We start from the raw sequence: 23,607 nt of genomic DNA, 5'->3' as shown, positions 1-23,607 counted from the left end.
TTTTTTTGGAAGAGGAGCGGTGTCTGGAGCGACTAAACCTCCGCAGTGTCTCATACCAGACGTAGAGAAAGGATAGATGTGCGTATGAATGGAGGCGCTTCGGAGGTGGAAACCAAAACAACGTTCATCACCTCTGCTCTGCAAAATCTCAGTTTGGGTGGGTGGGAACACAATTGTCCTCATCACCAACCACCCGTAATTATATGATTGTTAGACTTGTTGTTTTGTCAGTGTTTTGTGGACTCGCTAGGTTTGTCCAGGAGGCTCCATGTTAGCATCTGCCAAGCTGCAGAGGCTGACATGTTGCACGGTATTTTTGAGTGGAGGTGAAAATCTGGCCGCCGGGGATTTGCAGGCACAGCAGCAGCATCACCTGCGTGCTGGTGCGGGCCCGGAAAGCCGTGCGTAAAGGCGGTTTCGCATTGCGGCAACGCGTCACCATTTTAACGGCCTGCAGGCCCGGAGCCGCAGGATGCTCAGAGACCATGCAAGCACACCGCAGTGATTCTTTTTTTCTTTCTTTTACACAAAATGTTGCTTTACACAATTGAAACCAGCCCGATGCGGCCAGGGAAGGACTGCTCCTCACACAGGAGATGTGGAAACACACATGAGGGAGGCTGCATTTCAACGCCTAGTGTTTAGACGGAAAGTGTTTAAATGCAACAATTTATTTTTGTTCAAAGTTCCCACCATCCCACACAGGAACCTGAGCCTTAATCCGACACCTTCGGATCTCATACAGGCTACGTGCTTGCACCGTTCTCACACAGAATGTGTCCTGAGTGATATTAAGGCTGCAAACGTTCTCGAAAATGTCGGATACGAACACCAGCGCGTCGGACGAGGAGTCAACATGATGGTTTGGCCACATTCAAACAGCCACGAGTTGACTGTTTGTCTGCAGTCTTCTATCCGCATCATGAAGATTCCGTCTAACAGCTGTGATTTTACTGAGAAATCCTGGGTGTGTGCCTGCGATAATAGTCTATCCCAGCTGCCATGAACGAGACTGAATAAAGAACGCTTGGATTTGTTGCGACGCCCGGTAAACTAGCCACTAGCACAGATTTAGTTCGTATTCAATTGAAACCCCAAAGACTTGGTTTCAGGGCCTTGGGTGACCCACATGTGACCTCTCCTAACTGCACGGTGTCTGGTCAGCGGGACACGCGGATCCACCGCTTCCTTTCTGCAAATGTCCTGCGTTAAAAATTAACAGAAAGCGGAGCAGCAGCACAGAGAGGAGGCACAGACAGGCTCGATCCGCGGTCTGTTGCTTTCTTTGTGTGCTTTTTTGTTTTCATTAGGGTTTCCGGCCTTTTCATGGACGCAATAAAGGCATTAGGACCTGCTATAACACCCCCTCGCCACGTACACACACACACACACACACACACACACACACACACACACACACACACACACACACACACACACACACACACAGCCGCCTTCCAACAGTTCACGTAGTCTTTTTGGCTTCTACAGAAAGCAGAGGGCTTCCAGAGGAGAAACAGCCTCCTGGAAATTTCGTTTGGATTGGGTGAAACGTTGTCTGGCGTGAATGGAGCAGACACGGATGGTTTTGGCGCATAAAACAGCGAAATATTTCAGGTAAAAGGTGAAGAAACTGCAGTCAGACTGGCAATTGGTAATTCTAGTAGATGGGAGTGTGTTCTGAACCAAACATACATGAAAATATATGAATATATAACTTCATATTCTGTTTACGCGAGGAGAGACGCGCGCCTGTATTCAGACGATGTGATTTTATTTTAATTTGTGTTTTAAAATGGACCTGGGACATTAACGCAAACATTTGTTCCCTTTCTCCTTTAGTAACAATTTTCTCGGTCAGGTTTGTCTTGATATTTTTTTATTATATATTAAAGATATTTTTCTGCTTGGATTATCAAGCGGCGACGGGAAGCCAGGACGGGTTCAATGTGCGTCAGGAAAAAAAAAACAAACAAAACAAAAATGAAAAAAAAAAGAAAAAAAATCAAATTTTCTCTGGTAACATAATTAGCTGTGTTGTACAGGAAATAATCCATACAGTATTAAGATAAGGGGAATCCGACACGGGTCATGTGATTGAAGCTACATTTTGAGCAAACAGGAGGAAACTAAAATCCAAGAGTCACAGATGTCCTCTCCTTTTTAACAGTTCAGTTTGTATGATATCTTAGCATTCCTGCTAAATAAAGAAACAAATGTAAATGCTGAGACTTCCAATGCTATTTAGCTAACAGCTTTAACAATAGGGGGTGAAAGCCCATTGATATATTTAAACCTGTAAACAAGGTGAGGATGTTTAAGAGCGCATTGGCGCTCATTACTGTGCTTTATAATCTGTGGAAGTCGTGATTACACTCTCAAGTCAAAGTGAAATCTATAAAGGATGGTTGGAACTTAATAACGCGGTGTGTGCGCGCTCGTGTGTGTGTGTGTGTGTGTGCGTGTGTGTGTGTGAGAGAGAGAGAGAGAGAGAGTGAGAAAAAGATGTACAATGGAAATATTGTGTGTGTTTGTATTTTTGTCGGGGAATCTCTCATTTCTCCTGAGAGAGTTCCTCCGCAGATGTTGGCGTGTGAACACATGTTTATCTTGAACGCTGCTCTCAGGGTCAAAAATATCCAAATGTGAATATTGCAATCTAACGTGGACATTTACCCTGACACGTGTGGAGGAGCTGAATGAATATGAAACAAAACATGTTGGAAGTTGGTCTAAATGTCTCCATAGATCAGTTATTTTGAAATGAAAACTAGATACTGGTCCCAAATTTAATTCCCAATTTTGTGTTTTCACGTACGGTTTATCTGTGTGATGTTATCGTTGACATGACCACACGTTAGAGGGGGCCAACAGAAGCTGTTCTTACATTATATGATGTGAGAAGAGAACTGCATGCCACATCTTTGGGACTACTCAATAAGAATCTCACACTCATGTTTTTGTTTTTATTTACTTACCTGCTTGATCATTTCAACATTTCATGTTATGATCTGTTTTTTTTTTTCTCTTTCCCACTTGAACCACACAAAATGTAACAATGTGAAAAAGCTGCCATCTTCACATGTTTCCAGAGGACATAGACTGAGCGACGAGACAAAGAAGTCGATGCAATTTTTATTATCATTATTATTATTTACATACAAAAAAGAAGTGCATCTCAGGCTGAACAAATTCAGCTCACACAACATGAAATCACTGGTGCAAATACAGAAAACAACACCAAATACAGGCTACAAATTATTGTTAAAGGTGTAATCCAGAGACTCATTGTAACACTGTCAGATATCCCTTTCAGCTCCCGAAAAAAATATTCCGAAGTAAATTGTTGAATAAAATAAGAAATAAAAATAGCTATTGTTGAACCAGGTGGCTTGTATCAATTTGCACAATCAAAAACATACTTAACGTCAGTTTGATATTAATTTTTAGGTTATTCTAGGTATAACAGCATCTACGTCAAGGTAACTTTTGCATAATTTGTGTGTGTGTGTTTGAATCAGCAGAATTGTAACTGAAGAATAATATTTTGTACAGAATCAAACCCAAATGTTATTTTTCTTGGTGACGTGGTGAAGATTATTAGACAAAAAAAAAAAAAAAAAATGCATTATCCACAGCAAATTCATGCCTGTATGGATTTAAACTGTTTAGACCACTAGCAGTTAATTTGATCAACTGTTAAATATTGCCACATTTTTCCTAGATATTGAGAAAATAGTGCACAGTTTGGTTGGTGGCCATGCAGGCAGAACACAAATTCTTCATGGATGGGGTTCTGCAGGGGGACCACAGTATATTGAACAACTGGTGACAGCTCTGATTGGAGGCCAGAAGAGATGCTCTTTCAGTCCAGTATTTCTAAAGCATACCACAGAGCTAATCATTTCTTTTTTTTTCACCCATTGAGATTTATTTTGCACAGTAAGCACAAAGGAAGAAGTGTTGATGTTTCAGTGAGGCTTCAGGCATTATGAAGATGCCAAGCCCACAACAAGAACACAAGCTTTTCCTGTGGAGTACAACAGAAATAGGCCCTTTATTAACATCTGAATTATTTCAGTTTTGTTTCTGGAACATCTGAAATATCTATATCTGATATATAAAAATATGCCAGTTATTTCTCCCCCTACAACCACCTATCCACATTTAGGTCAGGTTACAACTCAGTCTCAAGGAAATATGTTGGCAAAGTAAGTTTCTGCAAACCAAGCAAAACACAAAACTGTGTTGCATCTTTATGTTTGTTTAAGTTAAATTTTCCAACCCTTTCTCCTTGTGCTTTTGTTCTGGTAAGGTGTAGGCAAAAAAAAAAAAAAAAAAAAAAAAAAAGATTAAAAGAAAGAAAAAAAACTGATATCAATTATCAAATATCAATTGGTTTCACTTTAAAATGTTGAGACATAGACATGAATCCTGGTCACTGGCTATGCCTTACTGTCCCCTCTGAAGTCAGGTCACACACAGATACTGTGAACTGACATGTATTGAACACACACCTATATGGAACTTGGTCACTGACGCAAATGTGAATGAATCTGTGGTTTCCCGAAACTTTATTGCCCACATTTTATTTGACTGTGGATTGGGCTGCAGGGGAAGAGGAGCTAAAAACAAAAAAACAAAAAAACAAAAAAAATCTATTTTTTTTAACTATATCTGACAACTGCATGGTGCAGGATGGTTTAACCATTTTATCTTGTTTGGAAACTGTACTACCTTGTCTTTAGCATAGCTTGCATTATATTATATTATATTATATTATATTATATTATATTATATTATATTATATTATATTATATTATATTGTTTAAAAAAAACTAAAGTGATGACAGTCAGCACAGAATGCTCGATGATAAAATCAAATAATTGTTGCAGTGGATGTGTCGTGTTCATACATGTTCATACAGGCAGCTGTTGCTGGAGGATGAAACGTGACTGAGGGGCAAAGGTCACTTTTAATATTGAGTTTTAAGTCAAAGCAAAAACACTGCTTGTTGTCTTAAACCGTCCAGTCCTGTCATCAGTTTCACTCTTCCTCCTCCTCCTCCTCCTCCTCCTCCTTTCCCTCCTCCTCCTCCTCTTCATCAGCAGTAGGTCTAGTTGGGGAGCCGCTGCCGGTCAGTTTGTTGTCCTTCTTCCACTTCATCCTCCGGTTCTGGAACCAGATCTTGATCTGCCGCTCCGTGAGGCAGAGCGCATGCGCGATCTCGATCCGCCGCCGCCGCGTGAGGTACCGGTTGAAGTGGAACTCCTTCTCGAGCTCCAGAGTCTGGTAGCGGGTGTAGGTCTGCCGCCCGCGCCTTCTGTCGCCACCTGCACACACAAACACACATATTTCCTGGTGTTTCTATGTAAGTTACTATCAGTCATCTGTTGAGGACAGATCATGAAAGTCGTGACAATTATTTTCAGTCTTTTATCATTTTTTTTTTTTTTTTCAACAAAGAAAGTCCTACAATATCTTAGTTGTGGCTCAGGGTTTAAATTAAAGTGAAATGTATTTTCCATCTCTAGCATCAAATATAATGGAAGTCTAAAAGGCAAACATAGATGTTTTTTTTTTTAATTTTAATTAAATTAATGTGTAAAACATATTATAACATAGACATGTTTGAAATGTTAATGAACTTCAAATAATGATATTCTTGGTCAAAATTAATGAATCATTTGACTTATCACAGACAGGTTTTAGCCTAATGTAAATGGTTGAGGATTGAGATTTAAAAAAAAAAAAAAAAGAAAGAAAAAAAGAAGCACAATACTTATGCTGAGTAAAATACTAATATACGAACGTCAAAATTCTGAATTAATACGTTGAAACTGGAACCAAATCATGAGACTGTACAACAAAGTGCCTCTCCCAGCAGTCTGCAGCTGCATCAGCTGCTTCTCAGCTGGTGAAAAGGGACTGGACCCTGTCTGAACTACTGAATGCTATAAAGTCATTTTAATTTTAATTTTGATAATACAAATTTTCATAGAAATTAGTCTTATTAGTTTTTTAGTTAGTTTTTTTTTCCTTGTTTGTTCACTGACTTCCCCAGCAGGTCAACAGTGAGCAGAGAGGTCACTGTGAAATATGGAAGTGCTCTTGAGTGAATTTTGTGAGATCTTATGGATTTTATAAATCTAATGCTGAATGGGAAAAGTGCATCATAGATAAGAGTAATATTTATTTCCTTTACATTTCTAAAACATTCAAATAGGAAATGCATTCATTTTAGATGAACATGCCCTATAATCCAGACCCTAACCCTTTTTTTCCTTGAACAAATGTTGACTTAGCATCTCTACTGTCTCAATTATTTTCTTCATTCATTTTGCAGTGAGTTCTGAAATAAGTATAAATACTCTAAATCCCACCTTTGTGTGTTGGTGCTGCAGTCCAGACCTTGTGGCCACTTGTTGTCACCTCCACTTCCTGGCAAACACATTTGACTTGTGGCTGAGTAAACACCATAAAGCACATCCTAAATGATGTGGTTAAACTGTGGGTTCAGCTGCTGTCTGTCTGGGCCTCAGTTCAATATTTACCTCGCTGTGTTTAGCCTTAAAGGAGATGTACACTGCATAATCAAAGTGCTAGAAAACAGTGTGCTATGTGACAGACTGTGGTTGCTGATGAGCTGTGGCGATGCTTCCAGGAGCGGTTTCCCTCATGTTGGCCAAAAACATGTCTGCTTGTGTGAAATGTGCACTCTGCTGAGTAAGAGCACCGAAACCATGTTGCCCTTCTGTCTACATGAGGTCACTCAGTGCCTGAAGGTTAAAAGAGAAACTGGGTCACATTTTCGCAGCTCAGAGGTCGACTGCCGGCCACACTGACATCTGAACTTCTTTCCTCTGGAGATCTTTAAAATACATTTTTTATAATCACCATTAATAAATGGTGAACTTATAGTTAAATCTGACTGTTTACAAATGATGAAATTGAGTGATGTAGTTCATCTAATAACAGTATTTGGATGGCCAACTGATGTTTATTATGTTTTACAACTGCTCAATAAATAGTTTGTAGAACATTTCATTGTTAGGTAACAGTGAAGTAATTTACTACAGTTTAATTAAACAAATTCACCGTTTATTAATGAAGGTCAGTATAAAGCGTTACTGATAATTATATCTCAGGATTCTTGTTTAATGATCAGGAACTCTCAGTAACAGTTGAACTATACCTTTAGGGTTTTGGGCTTGTGCTGCATTTCTGCTCTTCCATGGTGGAATCTCTAAACAGTGTGCAGGTCATCTGAGCAGCAATAAAATGCAACGACCAGCCTGTAGAGAATCAGCCCGGGCATTGTGACGGTTTGTGCGGACTTTAACAGCATTAGCTGGTGTTTAGTGAGGGCTCATAAATGTGTGAGGAAAGATTTTCTGTTCGAGTTCTCGCAGGACTGGATCGTGAGGAGAGGAGAGGAGAGACGGAGAAGGTTAAAACCTCATACTGCTGCTGTTATACTGCAGGACAGATTATCTGATTTGTCTTTTAACATTTCTTTTTTTTGCTATAGAATGTCCGTGTGTTGTGTTTTTGTTCATGTCTGGCAAGTCATATTTAACTTTTACATGTCTAAATGCTAACTTAGGTTTGGCAATTGGACAAAATATACAGTGTTACACCATGCCCATGATGCCAAAACATAGGAAACACAGATCAGTTGTGTATCATCCGAAGAACAATTCCTCAATCTGAATGTTGTGACTTCTGTAATTATTACAGCCCACTGCAGCTGAACACTGTTTAGAGGCAGACTGAGGGATAAAACTAGGATCTTTTTACAATCTTACTGGTATAAATCTTCAGTCCCCTGACCATCTGCTTTCCAGCTGTAAATAAGCTGAAGGACAAAAATGGCTTTACTTTGATTTGATATTGATTTTAAAGCCTGCCACAAAGACTACAGGCTTCCCATACAGGCAGTGTCTTGGCTGGGATTATACACTGCAGGTAAGAACAGGACTACTACACATAGAAGACACAGGCTGGAGCTACTGTGGGGAGCTTGCAGTTTACAAGTCAAATCTATACACTTTGTTTTACAAAGGTATTCCTTGTTTTCCCTTGTTACTTATTTTTATCACTGTAACTGATAAGCTAAACAGTGAAAATCTGGAGGGGAAGGCGGATGGGGTACTTGGGGTCATGACCTCAGTCCCTCTTAAATGCCTGCCTATGGTTCTTTCAGCGCCAAAGACTGTAAATGTTCGTAACTTCTGATAATGCATGTGTACTGTGTTGTCCAGTGTGTCTCTGTCTGTGTTTCTGGATGACTCCGCGTGTCATCGCTGCCGCAGCAAAGAGCTTCAAGCAATGTCAGAGAGGGGATGATGAAAAGCTTTCAATCTGAAATGGCTGTGGGTTTGCTCACTGTTTGCTGTTACTCACAGCGTCTCCCATCTCACACACACACACACACACACACACGCACACACACGCACGCACACACACGCACGCACGCACACACACACACACACACACACACACACACACACACACACACAGTTGATCAAATTACAGATGACCTGATAACAGGCAGAGAGTCTTGGAGACTTGTTATTCTTACTTTCATTTCATGAATCCCTACATGTATTTCTAATAAACATCAGAGGAGAGTCTGTTACACTTCATAATTAACGTCATTAACAAATGGTAACTAATGATACTATTACTAATAATGATAATAATGATATTAATTATAATAATAATGATGATAATAATAATAGTAAGGAAATAATAGCAAGAAATAATAGCTAGTTGATAGTATTTGACTGTTAACAAACAATGAGTTATAAAAATAGAACTGTTCAATTACAACTGATATTTATAATGCAATATGATTTTGCTTTGCAGATGGTTTATACATAATTTCATTGTTTGTTGGCGGTCAACAACTATTGACTAAAGTTGAATGAACTATTAATGTACCTGTATCAGTGATGGTGATCATAAAGTTTTACCTTGGAAGTCTCATTCATGTTTACAGCCAGGTTAGCGTGTTGTCTATTTGTTAGCACACGACCACCGACTCCGATAGGTTGGCACTTTCACTGAATGACGTCACCGGAACTTGACATTCATTTGTTTATTTTGTTTTCTTTCATTTCTTTCTTATTCACGTGATACTGCAAATACAGATGTGACGTCAACATGCCATGCTTTTAACCTCCTGTTATATTTGGTCACATAATAAAGATGTGTTGTTATTATTACATTATGGAAACTATATTAAATGAATGAATGAATGAATGAATGAATAAACAAATACATAAATACATAAATAAATAAATAATAAAAACACTCATTGATTGCTGCTTTAAATGCTTCAGTTACATTTCCGTCCGCGCAATCATGTCTCTGCTTGGCTATGTCTCCACTTGCGTGCGCGTCCTCTGCGCGCGTCACAGTTCATTGAGGACAGCATTCAGCATGTGTGGGTGACTGAGTGTCAGCGGCGGGGAAGTGTGTGTGATTAAGTATGTCTAAGTATGTGTGCGTGTGTTTATCTGTGTGTCACTTCTCTCTGCCGCACAGCGAGAGCGAGGTGGTACTGTGTGTGTGTGTGTGTGTGTGTGTGTGTGTGTGTGTGTGTGTGTGTGTGTGTGTGTGTGTGTGTGTGTGTGTGTGTGTGTGTGAGTAAGTCTGTGAGAGAGAAAGAATTCATTTCCATTGTAATATATCGCGCTGTCGGCCGTGATTTATTTGCGCTCAAACTCGAGTTGGAATTTTAAGGCAATCAACAAGAAGGGACTCTATTGTGCTCTCTCTCTCTCTCTCTCTCTCTCTCTCTCTCTCTCTCTCTCTCTCTCTCTCTCACACACACACACACACACACACACACACACACACACACACACACACACACACACACACAGAGCAGTAGTATGTTGTATAAAAACACATTTATGAAACAAGTGGTGACTTCGTGACTTCATATATGTGCACAATCGCGTCCCTGTGAGAGCTCGAGCGCCTCCTTTAAGAAGCCCTCACGTGTTTGTCTTGTTTACCGGTTGTTAACGGGAACATCCGGGACATATCCTTCCAATCATCTCCCGCGCCTTGGACTGGAATCCGATCTAAATGAAAATCTTCGAATTCATTACACAGGCTGGCTGCTACGACCACACATACACACACACACACACACACACACACACACACACACACACACACACACACACACACACACACACACACACACACACACACACGATAGATGTTTACATATATCATACTCTACCTCTGTTTTATTTACGCATTTTCTATTTTCCTGAACTAACCTAACGTGAACATCTTTATATAATGAAACTGGTACATGTTACCTCTCTGCTCAGGCTGTCAGAATAGAAGACAGTCTTAATCCTGAAGCAAATGGTTATCATGCTAGTCTTATTTTACCCTCCCTTTATCGCGCACACAGTGCAGGAGGTGACAGAAATTAATGAGGAGTTTTGTGGCGTCCATGAAGCTGTCCAGTACCTACCAGGTTGCTGCTAATGAGGAGGGACCTGATTCCTTCAAAACACAGAGTTTGCCCTTCTGTACGTTCTCCCTTATTTGAAAGAAGTTACCTAACCATTCCTGACCTTTACGCACACAAACTAACATACATGCGCGTTCACGGCCTCGTCTCAGCTGAGCACTGGCGGACAATATCTCTTCTCTCCTGTCGGATTCCGTGTTACTGATTTTCAGAGCACCGTCCCCCCTCACCTTTACGCGATTTTTACGCGCGAACTCTCTTGCCATATTTCCCCCCCTTTTTTTTACGTGCAACCATTCAGCCTTTCAACGCAAACATGTGTCTTTGTGCTGTGTCTGTTTGTTGTGCTTCGGGGCTCCAAAGCCCGGTTCTATCACACAATACCGCTTTTACAATCGGGGGAAAGGGCAGGCATTCAGAGATCAAAACCCATCTGCTAATTTATAGTGTTTATAGTATTAGCGGATTGTGGTGACAGTACAATAGCACAATGGGCTTTCAGTGAGCCAGCTAGCACTGAGAGAAACGCTATACCGTCAGGTAGGAGAGGCTGAGCTGAGCTGAAACTGAATAAGAGGTTAAGGAAGAAGATTTTCTGTGGAGGTTTTCTTCAGACAGTTTGGGATAATACTCCAACCTCCCTGCGCTCAACTGTCCCCTTCTGAAACACAATACCACCTAATGAATATTCACCAAGTCTTAAATTATTGTTTTATGGAGCTCGCAGTGCAACAAAAGAGAGAGAGAGAGAGAGAGAGAGAGAGAGAGAGAGAGAGAGAGAGAGAGAGAGAGAGAGAGAGAATGAGAGCGGGAATGTGAGAGAGAGGTTGTAAAAAGTGACAGAGAAAGAGACAGACAGGCATAGTTCAGCTACCGGCATTGGCCGCTGCGCAACCAGGCCAACAGTTTAAAGAGCGTTTAACGTAATTACCACACACACACACACACACACACACACACACACACACACACACACACACACACACACACACACACAGATCCCTGTCCTCAGCCACTGTCAGTGAAAACCTCCCTCTCACCTGTATGCCTCGTTAATGACTTCATCGTATGTCATAACTCCTCACCTGAGCTTCTCATCCAGGGGTAAATCCGTAGCCCCTCCTCGTGTGTCTGGAGTTGCAGCTGCTCCGGGTTAGTCTGCCTCCTGCAGGCCGGCTCAGGGAGCCTGGCGCTCAGCGAGTTTAGCTGAGGCCGACTAGTGAACCGCTCCAGAGAGGAGCACATCGGCCCAGCTCCCAACGCGCTGCACGCCCCTCCTGAGAGCACTTCAGCGGGGTCGAAAGGATGCGCGCCAGGCTGAATACTCCCGCTGTTCCGGTTCAGTCCCGACAGAGACGAACAGAGCGTTGATGAAGAAGAGGTGGAGGGAAATGAGGAGGAGGAAGGAGATGAAAAAGACGAGGAGGGAGGTACTGGGAGCCCCCGGCTCCCTCTTCCACCGGAGACATGGAGGCGATATCCGCTGGAAACGAGGGCGCATGAAGAGGACGCGACGGGAGCAACAGAAGGGAAGGACGGGCAGGGAGAGGTTGGAGAGTCTGTGAAGAGCAGAGCGGAGCAACTCGCCGCGGCATGTTGATATTTAGAAAACAGCGCGTTGGCGAAGTCGAGCGAACTCATAATTTGGCGCCGGTGATTTGTAGGCCCGGGGCGCTTTAATGTCGACTTTTTACGAGGCACCGTGAATTATTGACGCAGTATTACTGTCTAGATTTACACCAAAAATCACCCCACCCCACTGCTCTCCTCCCCTCCCTATCCCTGCTTCGCGGACCACATGACCCAGGGTCCATGTGATGTCAGGCTGCCCAATGGCCGCCGGGGTTTCCCTCCGGATGCAATATTATAATGAAAGAAATTAGCTGCAGAACCACAAGGAGTGACACACACACACACACACACACACACACCATACAACATTCACTATAATCTATACATTCCAGTCAATAAGCGGCGGCTCGGAACGTGTCCACTAATCACCGAGCGCATGAAAACAAAACGGCTGAGGCTGCTGACAACATCCCGCTCAGACTTAAATCTTTACTGTCCTGCTTGCCTGGACAGAAGCGGGTTAAGTCGCGCGCAAAGAGCGAAAAAACACCATTAGGTGATATTGATTGGACTTGGAATGGAGTGACGCGCGACATGTGCGTAAAGCACCAGAGAATACCAGAAGGGCTCATCGCCGAGATGGATTTCCCCTGCCTCTCTCAGACAACGTCTGAACTGAACCCACACCAGAGACCACACATGCAGAGGACAGAGTCCCACACAGCAGAACAAAACACGCGGTTGTTTGCCCGCATGGTACCGCTACTGCTAACCGCTCACTGCAGGCTGCATGGAAGATGAAGATGTGTAATCAAGAAGTGAGGGACATTTATGGGAGCACTTAAAAAAAAAAATAAAAATCTTGATGCAAAACGCTCACAGTGAAGGATTTCAGCTGTGTTCAGGGGAGAAGACGCACTGCTGACTCCATTAGAAAAGAAAAGAACAAGAACCAGTCGACACACATTTTATCATAAATGGTGAGGGCCGATGTGTCTCCGTTCTCCGTCCCACTCGAGATCTATCACCAACGTTTTTGAGTTCAGGTCTGATTAGTTCAGGTCCCTGCTCCGGCAGAGGAATCTCACCTGGCGTGCAGGTGCTAGACTCTTTCTTTACTTCTGTACCCGTGACGTTGACCCTTTTTTCCCCGTCAGTCCATCGAGATAAAAAAAAAAAAAAAACCCTCCGAGCTGAGAGTAATGTTTAACAGGCCAGAGAGGAATTATCCGTGCGTAAAAACCCGCTGATTTGTTTTTCTAACTGAGAAGAACTTAAAAGGGAGGACAGGACAAACTGTATGAGCCCTAAATATGTGTGTGTGTTTTGTAATTTTCACTGCTTTACTTTCGCATGGCTTTTAGTTTTCAGACACAGAACTTTAAGTGAGTAACGTTTGGATGTGTCATGCGTAAAACCTCTCGTCCTCATGGCGTCATGAAGTCAAACACCTTTCCAAAAGGGCAAGCGTCACGTCTCCGTGGTGATACAACTGGAACAAATGCGCGTCGACTCGACTTCACCGTGCTTGCATCACCTGCCCTCTCAACTGTTTAAAGCTCTTTTTTTTTTTGTTTTTTCTCCACACCCCACTGAGCACATTGGATTAACCACCACGAGCATCATTTTGTCTCTCGCATAGAACAGATTCACACGTGTACATCAAGGAGTCAACAAACACAGTGATCCATATGCAGCAGAGAAGTTCAAAACAGCAGGTTTAATTTGTCGACTCAGTGGATGCAAACGCAGCGTTCGATTACCAACCTCCAAGTTCATTAGTGTCGATGAGCCCTCGGTTATTTGACACAATTTGTGAGAATTTTGCAACGCTAAAGCACAAGCGAGGGAAGAGTTCGCCTCAGCGTGTCGCCTTGTCTCTTAGATGAAGGTTTGGACTCCCTTACGCTGTGATCACACGGCGTGAAACACGGTCAGACAAAAACGCTGTTGGAAAAAAAAAAACGAGAAGGTTGCATTAGCTCTGAAGCTGCTCAGTCAAAGATGAGGCCTGACGGGTTTCCTCTCTTTCCAAGCTCGTTTGTCAAAAACGCAAATACAGCAACACGAAGATGGGAAGCTCTGCAGCAGCGGTGTAAAAATGCAGACATCGCCTTATCGCGATACAGTTATTTTGAAAGGGCTCTTCAGTCAGTGAGAAGCGAACTTTTTATCCGCTGCCTGCTGTTTTTTTTTTTTTTTTTTTTTGCACGGTGGAGACAGATCCGGTTGTTTGTGAGCCTGCAGCTTGGCCGTGTGTCTGAATGACCCTCACACCCAAACTGCACACACTTCCTATCGCAGCGCCTCCAGCCCGAAGCTCTTCCATTAAACGCCTCCTGGAAACGCGTTGTTTGCCGGACATTTGGTTTGACTGCAGATTCCACACACACACACACACACACGCGTCTGAGAACCGAGTGTATGAAGAAGTCATGTGTAAATATGAATGCTGAGTGCGTTTGATCTCCCCATGTGGAAACAATCCGTCCACATCGTGATGATGATGGAAGGCAGTGTAATGGTGAATATAGAGGCCTGTAATAATGTAAGTGGAGGTAGAGGACCAGGCCATAAATAATGTGATGTTTGGATAGGATGTGGATTGTGTGCGCGTCCGTGTGTGTGTGTGTGTGTGTGTGATGGGGCGGCGACTGTTGTTTTAAGTGGAGATTTCCGAGTCCAGGCTTAAATGTTTGGCCTCGTGAACTGAACGGTTTTATCAGTCTGGGTGCTGACAGGATGTACAGAGACGAAAGAGAGAGAGAGAGAGGGAGAGACGGTGGAAGGGAGTGGGAGAGGTGAAGGAGAAAAAGGAGCGAGGGAGAGGACGGAGAGACAGTGTGGATAAAGGAAAAGGAGCAACTTCTTTCCCCCCTCTTGATCACCAAATATCAGAAGTGACAGGCTGATATGAAACTGCTTCTTAACTGATAACTGAGTGAACATGAGTTCAGCAGTACGTTCCACGGCTTCATATCAAATGCAGAAGGCAACATTTTCAGTTCATTTTTTTTTCCTCGTTTTTATTTTTATGAATGTTCTCTCTCTTTTTTTTTTTTTTAAATCTGCAATGTGCGCATGCTTTTTACCCCAAAAAAGAGAAAAAAAAGAAGACAACATAAAACAAAACACCATCGATCAAAAAACGAACTAAAACGAGAAACGACAATTAGAGTGTGTAAAAAAGAGACCCGACCTACTAAAACGGCATAAATAGGCAGTTTCATGTTGTTGGAAATTTCATTAATTGCTACGTCATCATCGTCGTCATCATCATCATCATCATCATCATCATCATCATCATAATCAATCATTGCCATAACAACAACAACAACATAGAAGTGAGAAGTACAGTAAAAAGTGCACCATCATCATTTTTTAACTTAAAAACTATACAGCTGCCAAAGATAAAATTGTTAATGATAAACTTCTAACAATATAGAAATGTTTCCACAATAATTGTTCCACAAAGAAAGGAAGCTATCGTTTTTCTTTCTTTTTTTTTTTTTTTTTCTTTTTTTGTTTCTTTTAAACACTAGAGTAGACTATGTTTGTTTGACTTGGATTGATCCATGCCCGCCCTCATCAATGTATTTTATTTTTTTTTTAAAGTTCACTTTGTTGTTTCATTGCGTCTTTTTTTTTTTTTTTTTTTTTTCCTTTTTGTTTCTCCTCTTTTCTTCCCGCGGTTTGTACAGTCAGCAGACAGAGGCTGCGAGGCCCCTCCAGTCCGTCCAGCTCGCCAGTCGCCATTTTGGAGACACAAGTTCCTCTCCATCGATTGAATCGTGGAGACAGCGGGGCAGTCCAATGGCCTCGATTAAGACGAAAACAGTCCCCCCCCACCCACCCACACCCACCCTCACCCCATCCTGTCCAACATTTACAGCTTCCTCGCCCCCCACCTCTCTCCCCTCTCCTTCTTTAACACCCCCCCCTCCTTAATTTCAACACTTTCCTCCCTACATCTGCTTGTGGGTTTTGTCGTAGCAATCCTCACTCACGGGGGCCTGTGACCCCGCCGTGGCCGCCACCGAGCTTCCTCCGCCGGCTCCTCCGCCGCCCTCTCCGCCTCCTGCTCCCGCTCCGCCTCCGCTTGCGCCGCCATCCCGCAGCTCCTTCTCCCTCCTCTCCCTCTCCACCGCCTCCTGCTCGCTCTTGCTGCTGGGGAACTTGTCCTTGTTGTTCTCCTTCTTCCACTTCATCCTCCGGTTCTGGAACCAGATCTTCACCTGCCGCTCGGTCAGGGCGAGCGCGTGCGACACCTCGATGCGGCGCTTCCGGGTCAGATATGGGTTGAACAGGAACTCCTTCTCCAGCTCCAGGGTCTGGTAGCGGCTGTAGGTCTGCCGGCCCCGCCTCCTGCCCGCAGCTACTGGGGGGGATGTGGGGGTGAGGAGAGGGGAGACAGGAGGGACATTATTAGAGGCAAAATATTATCCTAGTGTCCTTACATTTTAAAGGATAATTTCACCCGAAAATTGAAAATTCAATAATGCAATCAGGGTGTTGCAGTCCAAGTCTCAGAGATTCCAAAGTGATTGGAAAAGATGTCATGAGCTCATTCCCCACACTGACACGTCTAGCTTACCAACAACAGTGAGGAGTTTATCTCACAGGAGGATGGTGAAAACGTCCCATCTTTTCTTTTTCTTTAACTTTGTACCCAGCTACCTCAGCTGTGGAGGAGAGTGCTGTGACCCGGTTTTACTGTGAAGCTCACCTGACGTCTCATCAGCACGGTGGGGAGGAGATAACGCATGAACTGACAGCACGGCCACAGTTAAAAGTAAAATATAGAAGAAAAAAAATATGTCTTACAATCACAATTTTGATATTTCTATGACAGGTGATTGCAGAGGTAGTACAAGCCAAGTCCCCAGAGCCCGTGCAGATGCATACGCACACAAAGTGCACATGCACAGAAAGATTTCCTTTTGTAAAATTGTTGACGTGCCTTGTGTTAAAAAGAGCTGACCTCGTCAAATCATGTGATCCTCCTGTGACTTTCATGTCCAGGGGTCCCATCGAGGGGATGCTCTCTCTCTCTCTCTCTCTCTCTCTCTCTCTCTCTCTCTCTCTCTCTCACACACACACACACACACACACACACACACACACACACACACACACACACACACACACACACACGCACACACTGAAGTCTTCAAACTAGACCACAACACAACGCCAGCGAACTGAAGTCATTAGCAAAAAAAGAAAAAAGAAGAGAAAGAGAGAGCTCCTTATACAACACAGACTAATCCAGCGAGCACTTACAGGAGTGCGCATGAATATTTGATGCTATAAATACATCGTAAACACTTTAAAAGGATGCAGGATCCCGCTCAGCAGAGATGAGAACGGAGATTGAAGAGCGGCTTCTAATGACGAACAAAGACTTCTAATTAAAAATGGTACAAACGATGACAAGTGAAGATAGAAGCGTTATTTCCACACCAACAGGTAATCATTTACTCCGCTATTTCTTTGTTTCTGTTGTCGCAGCTTTGAAAGCAGCACAGGCTGGAGAACCCGGTACAGGCGCAATATAAAAATCATAAATATTTAATGAAGGTCAGATATTTCTGCACACAGACTGGACAAGCATGGGGCTTTTTTTTTCTTTTTTTCAAATTAATAACCTGTGAGACGGTGTAATCCACCTGACTATTATGCTCCAAGAGAGGACCAACAGATGAGGCCCCTTGCAAAATATTTCATTGTGCATATTTCATAAGCTCGTACCAACAGACTGGGTGATGCTATAATTACAGACAAACAGCCGCATCTTTCAACTTGGGTGGCGTTGCTTCAAAGTTATATACCTTAAAACAAGTCATTATTTATAGAGAGATCAAGTGAAGAATAAAACTGACACGTTTAAGAGAGAAATCCTGGCAGCAAACTTTCCACTGTTTACACCAATTGTGTCAGTGTAAGTGATTGTATTTCCGCACCGCTGTGTCTTCCTCTCTGAGTATTGAGCCGTAAAAGGAGCTCTGCGCCACGGACGAAACATGCCAGCGATTAAAAAAAAAAACACAAAAACAAAAAAAACAAAAAACAAACTGCTGCTTCTAAATGGCTGATCTGAAGGGAAATTCAGACTTTGACATGACTGGCAACTTGAGCATTAGTGTTCATAACCCCAGGAAGCAGAGAGCAGCGGAAGAACGCAACACATTCTAATAATCACCACTGACACACTCACAGTAAACAGTTTGTATTAGCTGATAGTTATCTGACTTTTACCAAATGATGGCACACTTCACAAACCATTCACTGACCCTTTAGACTCGTATAATCATCTGTTGCAACGTGACAGTAACGAATTGTGTAATGAGCTGTTTATAAAGCATCCATTGTTTGTTAACAGTGCGGTGAAATAACTGTTAACTCATGCCATATGATCTGTATATCTACCATTTATTAATGATGGCTGTTGTAAAGGGTTACCAACTAATCTTACCCTTCCTATGTAAAGATGAAGCGTTTGATCGCACACACACACACACACCCACCCTCAAAGTTTCTAGATTGCATTAAGCAAGAGGACCACGGCTGCAGCGCATTACTACTGTACCCACATATGCGTCTTATATAAGGCCTGCAGGTTACGGCTGAAGACGATCTACAACATCCATTATACATCCACCGTAAAGCAAAGAGCAGCGCGATGTGAGAAAGTGCTGTGACTCTCATGGATTCTCACACACGGTCTACTTTCTGTCTGCGGGCACAGAGCTGCTTTTTACGGTCAAACGGCCATAAGAAGAAGAGGAAGACAAGGGAGTCTTTATGGAAATCCATGAACTTGTAAGTGATGTCGATGTCTTGTATGTGTTATCCGTCACAGGGCTGGCGCCGTGGCTCCGTGCTGTAGGGGCTGACGGGGAGTGGGCGCCGCATTCACCGCTGTCACCAGCCGTGAATTAAGGGAAATGAGAAACACTTCCCTGGATGAAATGACGGCACCGGACGCTTTGATCCGACGAGTTTCGGTCGGAGGAGCATGCGTGGGGAATTTAACCCCCAACCCCGGCTTGAGTGTGCGCAGGCACAGCACACCTCCGCGCACAGCTGACGCGGATCAAACAGCCTCACTTGGAAGGATAAATCCTGAGAGTGTGGAATATTTATTTGACATTCTCCTGTTTTAGCGTCGGATGAAGGATTGCGCGCTCTTAACTAGTCTGAGAAAACGACACGAGGCTCGGGATTATGAAACATGTTGATGGCCTATTACACATGAAACCTTTACGAAGCCAATTAAATAAGCCCTAAACAAATGCACGGCGGTCGGCAGTTGACATTTTGGAGGAGGGAGGAACGAGGTTTCCACTCCAAAGCAGATGCCAGAGAGAGCCGAGGCAAAAGACGCTAATAACATTACAGACATACATTTCTTCCTCGACCTAATCACATTTTAACCTCTTTCTCATTGGAGAGTCGTATGGAGGGAATCATTCATCAAGGAGTGGTTAAAGTGGTAAAACGGCTCATAGTCACGAGTTTTGGACTCAAACTCTGATATCAAACCTCCAGCTCCGGGGCTGAGGAGTATTTCAAGACATTTTCCAGAAGAAGGAGCCTCCTTAGGCGCTGTGGTTATAACATAAAAGGTGTGGAGGCGTGGAAGAGGCCATATCCCTCTTTATAAGACAAATTATGAAATGTGCCCCTCGTTAAATGGGAGTTTCTGGAGTATAAACGAGGAGGATCACCTCCCCCGCCGCCGCGCTTCATCCTCCCATTTCGCACACAAAAGACCGTCCGCCTCTTTCTGCTATTTCAACTTATATATCCTGACACCGAGCATCGATAATATCCCATCAAACCGTGCAGGGGCTCAGTCTGCGTGCGTACAAACGATTCTCGGACTTCCCTGGTTTCCTGTTTTGACTCGACTTTTTCGGCCCCGGTTGGATCAGAGCTGCCTGCATCCCGTTAACACCATGTATACTGTTAGAAAAAAAAAATATATATATATATATTTATCATGCAACTAATCACTGCCAGCGTTGGTAAAGAAAGACTAAACGCTCTTCAGGAGCCTGAGTGCGGCCGCTCGTATTTAAAGCTGGGAATGATTTGACAAGCCAGTGCGCACACAGGGGAGTGAGGGCAGACAAGTGCTATGAAAATATAACAGAAGCTTTAAAGATGTAAATTACGACAATTTACAGGCCGCATGCACAAGGACTAACACACACACACACACTGCTGGGAGGCACTGGAGAGGAAACGCTGCGGGTGAAGTGTCCATGGTTTTATAAAAACGTGCGTAAAGGTAAACTGTTCACAATTATCGCTGTTATCTGTAGCAGGTGGTCGTAATGTTAGTGTTATAGAGATGAACAGAAAGCAGCTCGAGGTGAATACAGACCTAGCCTGTTGTTGTTTATCATTTTTCAATTTTATGATCATAATCATGAAGCCACAAAAGTCCTGTACAGGCTATAACCCGTCTGAAGCCCCACTTTAAAAAATACAACCGAGAACATAAGCAATAAACTCTCTCTCTCTCTCTCTCTCTCTCTCTCTCTCTCTCACACACACACACACACACACACACACACACACACACACACACACACACACACACACACACACACACACACACGTACGAGCACAGCACAAGAAATATGGGCTCAAACAAAATAGGCTACTATACATGTCAATCCATTCACGCTCTCTCTCTCTCTCTCTCTCTCTCTCTCTCTCTCTCTCTCTCTCTCTCTCTCTCTCTCTCTCTCTCTCTCGCTAACTCTAAGTCTATGTCTCTCTGATGAAAAAAAAAAATAAAAACTACACCTCACATAATCAGCCTCGCTGTGGTTCGAGCCATCAATTACAAACTCGGCTTCCGTATAATGCAGATAATTTTCAAAATCACTCACTTTAAAGATTTATAATCTGACCGTGTTGAACCAATCGGGCAGAAATCCATATTCAGTCTGTGTGTGTGTGTGTGCCACAAACACACAAAGACCACGAAATAACACCGCGCGCACCCGCGCACGCACGCACACGTCACATTTGAACCACGCAGATGTTTCTTGTGGGATGATTTTTGGTGTTTAAGTTAGAGGATCGGACAGGCCTGGTCACACACGCAGTGTAGGCGCTAAGTCCTAGGAAAAGTACTCCCTTTTACCGTCTTTACACACACACACACACACACACACACACACACACACACACACACACACACACACACACACACACACACACACACGCTCCCCCCATCCCGCGTTAACCCTGTGGAGAACTGGCCACCGTGTAGTCAAATAATCTCGGAGACCACAGTCAAGGCAGTAAACGCAAAAAAAAAAAAAAAAAGAAAAAAAAAAAAAAGGCAGTAAAAGTTTAACCCGGGTCAAAGCTGCATGTCTAAATCGCGTCTGTGTGACTGGAAACAACTACCTCCAGCAACTCTTTCCCATCTGCTGGGAGAGGGGCACTCTCAGGTTTTAGAGGGGCTTCTTATGAAGAGGTCTCTGAGGTTCACTTCTCTCTCCTCTCACCCCCGCCACCATCTCTTGCTTTTATTCTGACTGCTTTCCTTTCTCTCTCTGTCGGGAGCTCCTCTCCCGGCTCTCTCCGTCCCCTTTCCCCGATATATGGCCGGGGTAATTAAACCCTAAAGCCATTCACAAGTTTTCGTGCCCCCAATAAAACCATAAACGTGCTTTTGTCTCCCGTTTTGAACGCAGGAAGCCCTGATTGCTCTGCTCAAAGCGCTGCTTTTCAAACCACTTTTCCAACTTTCTCGCGCCGCTTCCTCCCCCCGTGTGTCTACATTTGCGGTGTTCCTCTCCTGGAGGAGCAGCAGCTTTGACTCTGACTCCGACACTCACCTTCTGGCAGGGAAAGATTAAGCCCGACACACTTTGAAGAAGGCAAAAAGAGAACCAAGCCGGTCTTTCCATTTCCTCACCTTGCGGCCTCATCCAGGGGAAGAGCTGCGTCGGTGAGGGGCTCTGCTCGGTTCCCTCCGCGTCTTCGCCGCTGAGCCCCGGCGCGCCTCCCAGCTTACAGTCGCTGTACTGGACCAGATCCGCGTCCTGGGCCCCGAAAAGCGTCTGTCGCTGCAGGGCGTCGTATCCGTAGAAGTTGCCCGGCTCGCCGTGGCATGTGACCGCGCAGGGGCTCTGCTGGTACGGGTTGCTGGGCAGCGTGGAGGCGCTGTGGTGGTAGAAGTCCTGGATCTGCGGAGCGTGTTGAAAGGTGGCGCCGGAGCCCGGGCCGTACACCACGGTGGGCCGGCTGCCGGCCAGGTCCTGCGCGAAACCGCACTCGTAGTAGTTCGGACGTAACGAGTCCCCGCTTTTATATTTGGAGAAGAGCGAGTTGACGAAATATGAACTCATCTTTTGTGATGTTGTTTACTGGTGTTTCAGTTTGTGTTCGGCTCGGCAGAGTCACAGTTGGACTGGAGGAAGCTCTCTATTTTTTTTTTTTTTGTTCTGCTTCTGTCGTGCGGGCTGAGGCAGAGAAACACCGACACACACCGAGACACGGAGGGGAGGGAGAGAGAGAGAGAGAGAGAGAGCGAGGCAGGTCTGCCGCCGGTGTCGGTGACCGTTGTTGTGGTGTTTCCCCTCGCGGCCGCAGCGGACGAGCGGTGTGAGTAACGTTAACGGCAGCCAGCCAGAGCGGTGAGAGCCACAGCCGCCACAACAACAATAACAACAATCACAGCGATTCCATACGATCTCCAGCGAAGCAGAGGAAAAAGAGGAGGAAGGAGAAAAAGAGGGAGAAGAAGAGGAAGAAGGGCTCGTGCGCATCACAATTCCGGTGTTAGCGCTGTAAGCGGGAGCCCTGTCGCGCTCTCAAACGGGTTTTCCGTGATTTACTCCTCTGCAAATGAGTTGTTTCATATTTTTTCTCCCTCCCTCCCTCTCTCTCTCTCTCTCTCTCTCTCTCTCTCTCTCTCGCTCTCTCTCTGGCTCTCTCTCGCACGCGCACTCTCTCCCTCCCTCTCTCCTCCTGGCCCCGGTGTGTGTGTGTGTGTGTCGGTTTCAGGGATAATTTGCATCTATTATCAGCTCTTCATCCCATTGGCTTTTCCACGCATATAGACACACACGCACGAGCGCCCGCACACACACACACACACACACACACACACACACACACACACACACACACACACACACAGGCTCAGTTACACTTTTTTCTTTCTTTCTTTCTTTTTTTTTTTTTTTTTTTGCGCCTGTACCCGCACGCGCCTGTAAGCCTATAGATGATAGTCTCCCGAGCTCCGCGCGCCTGTGGTAATGCAAAAGGAGTGAGAGAATGAAGAAAGAGGAGAAGAATGGGAAGAGGAGGTGAAAGAGTATAGATGCAGCATGAAGCGAGACAGGAGGGGAGGAGGGGAGGAGGAGGAGGGGGGGGTAATGAGAATTCTGCCGCTTTGCATCTGATCAAATAAGCACACGTAAACACACAAACACACATGCACGCGCGCGCACATACACACACACACACCAACTATCTTTCAACCAACCAACCAAAA

At 44.2% G+C, this 23,607-nt stretch overlaps 2 protein-coding genes across 3 annotated transcripts; both read right to left on the bottom strand.

Annotated features, from left to right (window-relative positions):
- Positions 1-4,369: 4,369 nt before the first annotated feature.
- On the bottom strand, positions 4,370-12,207 carry hoxb7a (homeobox B7a). Its single transcript, XM_037090204.1, has 2 exons — positions 11,591-12,207; positions 4,370-5,334 (listed from the first exon to the last, which is right to left on the bottom strand). The coding sequence occupies exons 1-2, from the start codon at positions 12,144-12,146 to the stop codon at positions 5,048-5,050; spliced, it is 843 nt and encodes a 280-aa protein (XP_036946099.1). The 5' UTR covers positions 12,147-12,207; the 3' UTR covers positions 4,370-5,047.
- Positions 12,208-16,017: 3,810 nt separating this feature from the next.
- On the bottom strand, positions 16,018-22,965 carry hoxb8a (homeobox B8a). Of its 2 annotated transcripts, none has more exons than XM_037090202.1 (2): positions 22,024-22,965; positions 16,018-16,455 (listed from the first exon to the last, which is right to left on the bottom strand). In XM_037090202.1, exons 1-2 carry the CDS (start codon positions 22,454-22,456, stop codon positions 16,043-16,045), a joined length of 846 nt encoding a protein of 281 aa, XP_036946097.1. In that variant the 5' UTR covers positions 22,457-22,965; the 3' UTR covers positions 16,018-16,042. The 2 variants fall into 2 exon arrangements, with proteins under 2 accessions (XP_036946097.1, XP_036946098.1); XM_037090203.1 differs by having other exon boundaries at positions 16,018-16,452.
- Between the last annotated feature and the right edge of the window lie 642 nt (positions 22,966-23,607).

Source organism: Acanthopagrus latus, chromosome 23 (genome assembly GCF_904848185.1).
Source record: "Acanthopagrus latus isolate v.2019 chromosome 23, fAcaLat1.1, whole genome shotgun sequence".
Taxonomy (NCBI): Eukaryota; Metazoa; Chordata; class Actinopteri; order Spariformes; family Sparidae; genus Acanthopagrus; species Acanthopagrus latus.
The sequence above is the reverse complement of the archived record's forward strand: the minus strand, read 5'-3'. Positions and strand labels throughout refer to the sequence as shown.

Coding starts and splice junctions, on each gene's coding strand:
- hoxb7a (XM_037090204.1), bottom strand. CDS start 12,146: ATGAGTTCGCTCGACTTCGCCAACGCGCTGTTTTCTAAATATCAACAT. Junction 5,335..11,590: donor CCCCTGGATGAGAAGCTCAG/GTGAGGAGTTAT, acceptor TTGTGTGTGCAG/GTGGCGACAGAAGGCGCGGG.
- hoxb8a (XM_037090202.1), bottom strand. CDS start 22,456: ATGAGTTCATATTTCGTCAACTCGCTCTTCTCCAAATATAAAAGCGGG. Junction 16,456..22,023: donor CCCCTGGATGAGGCCGCAAG/GTGAGGAAATGG, acceptor CATCCCCCCCAG/TAGCTGCGGGCAGGAGGCGG.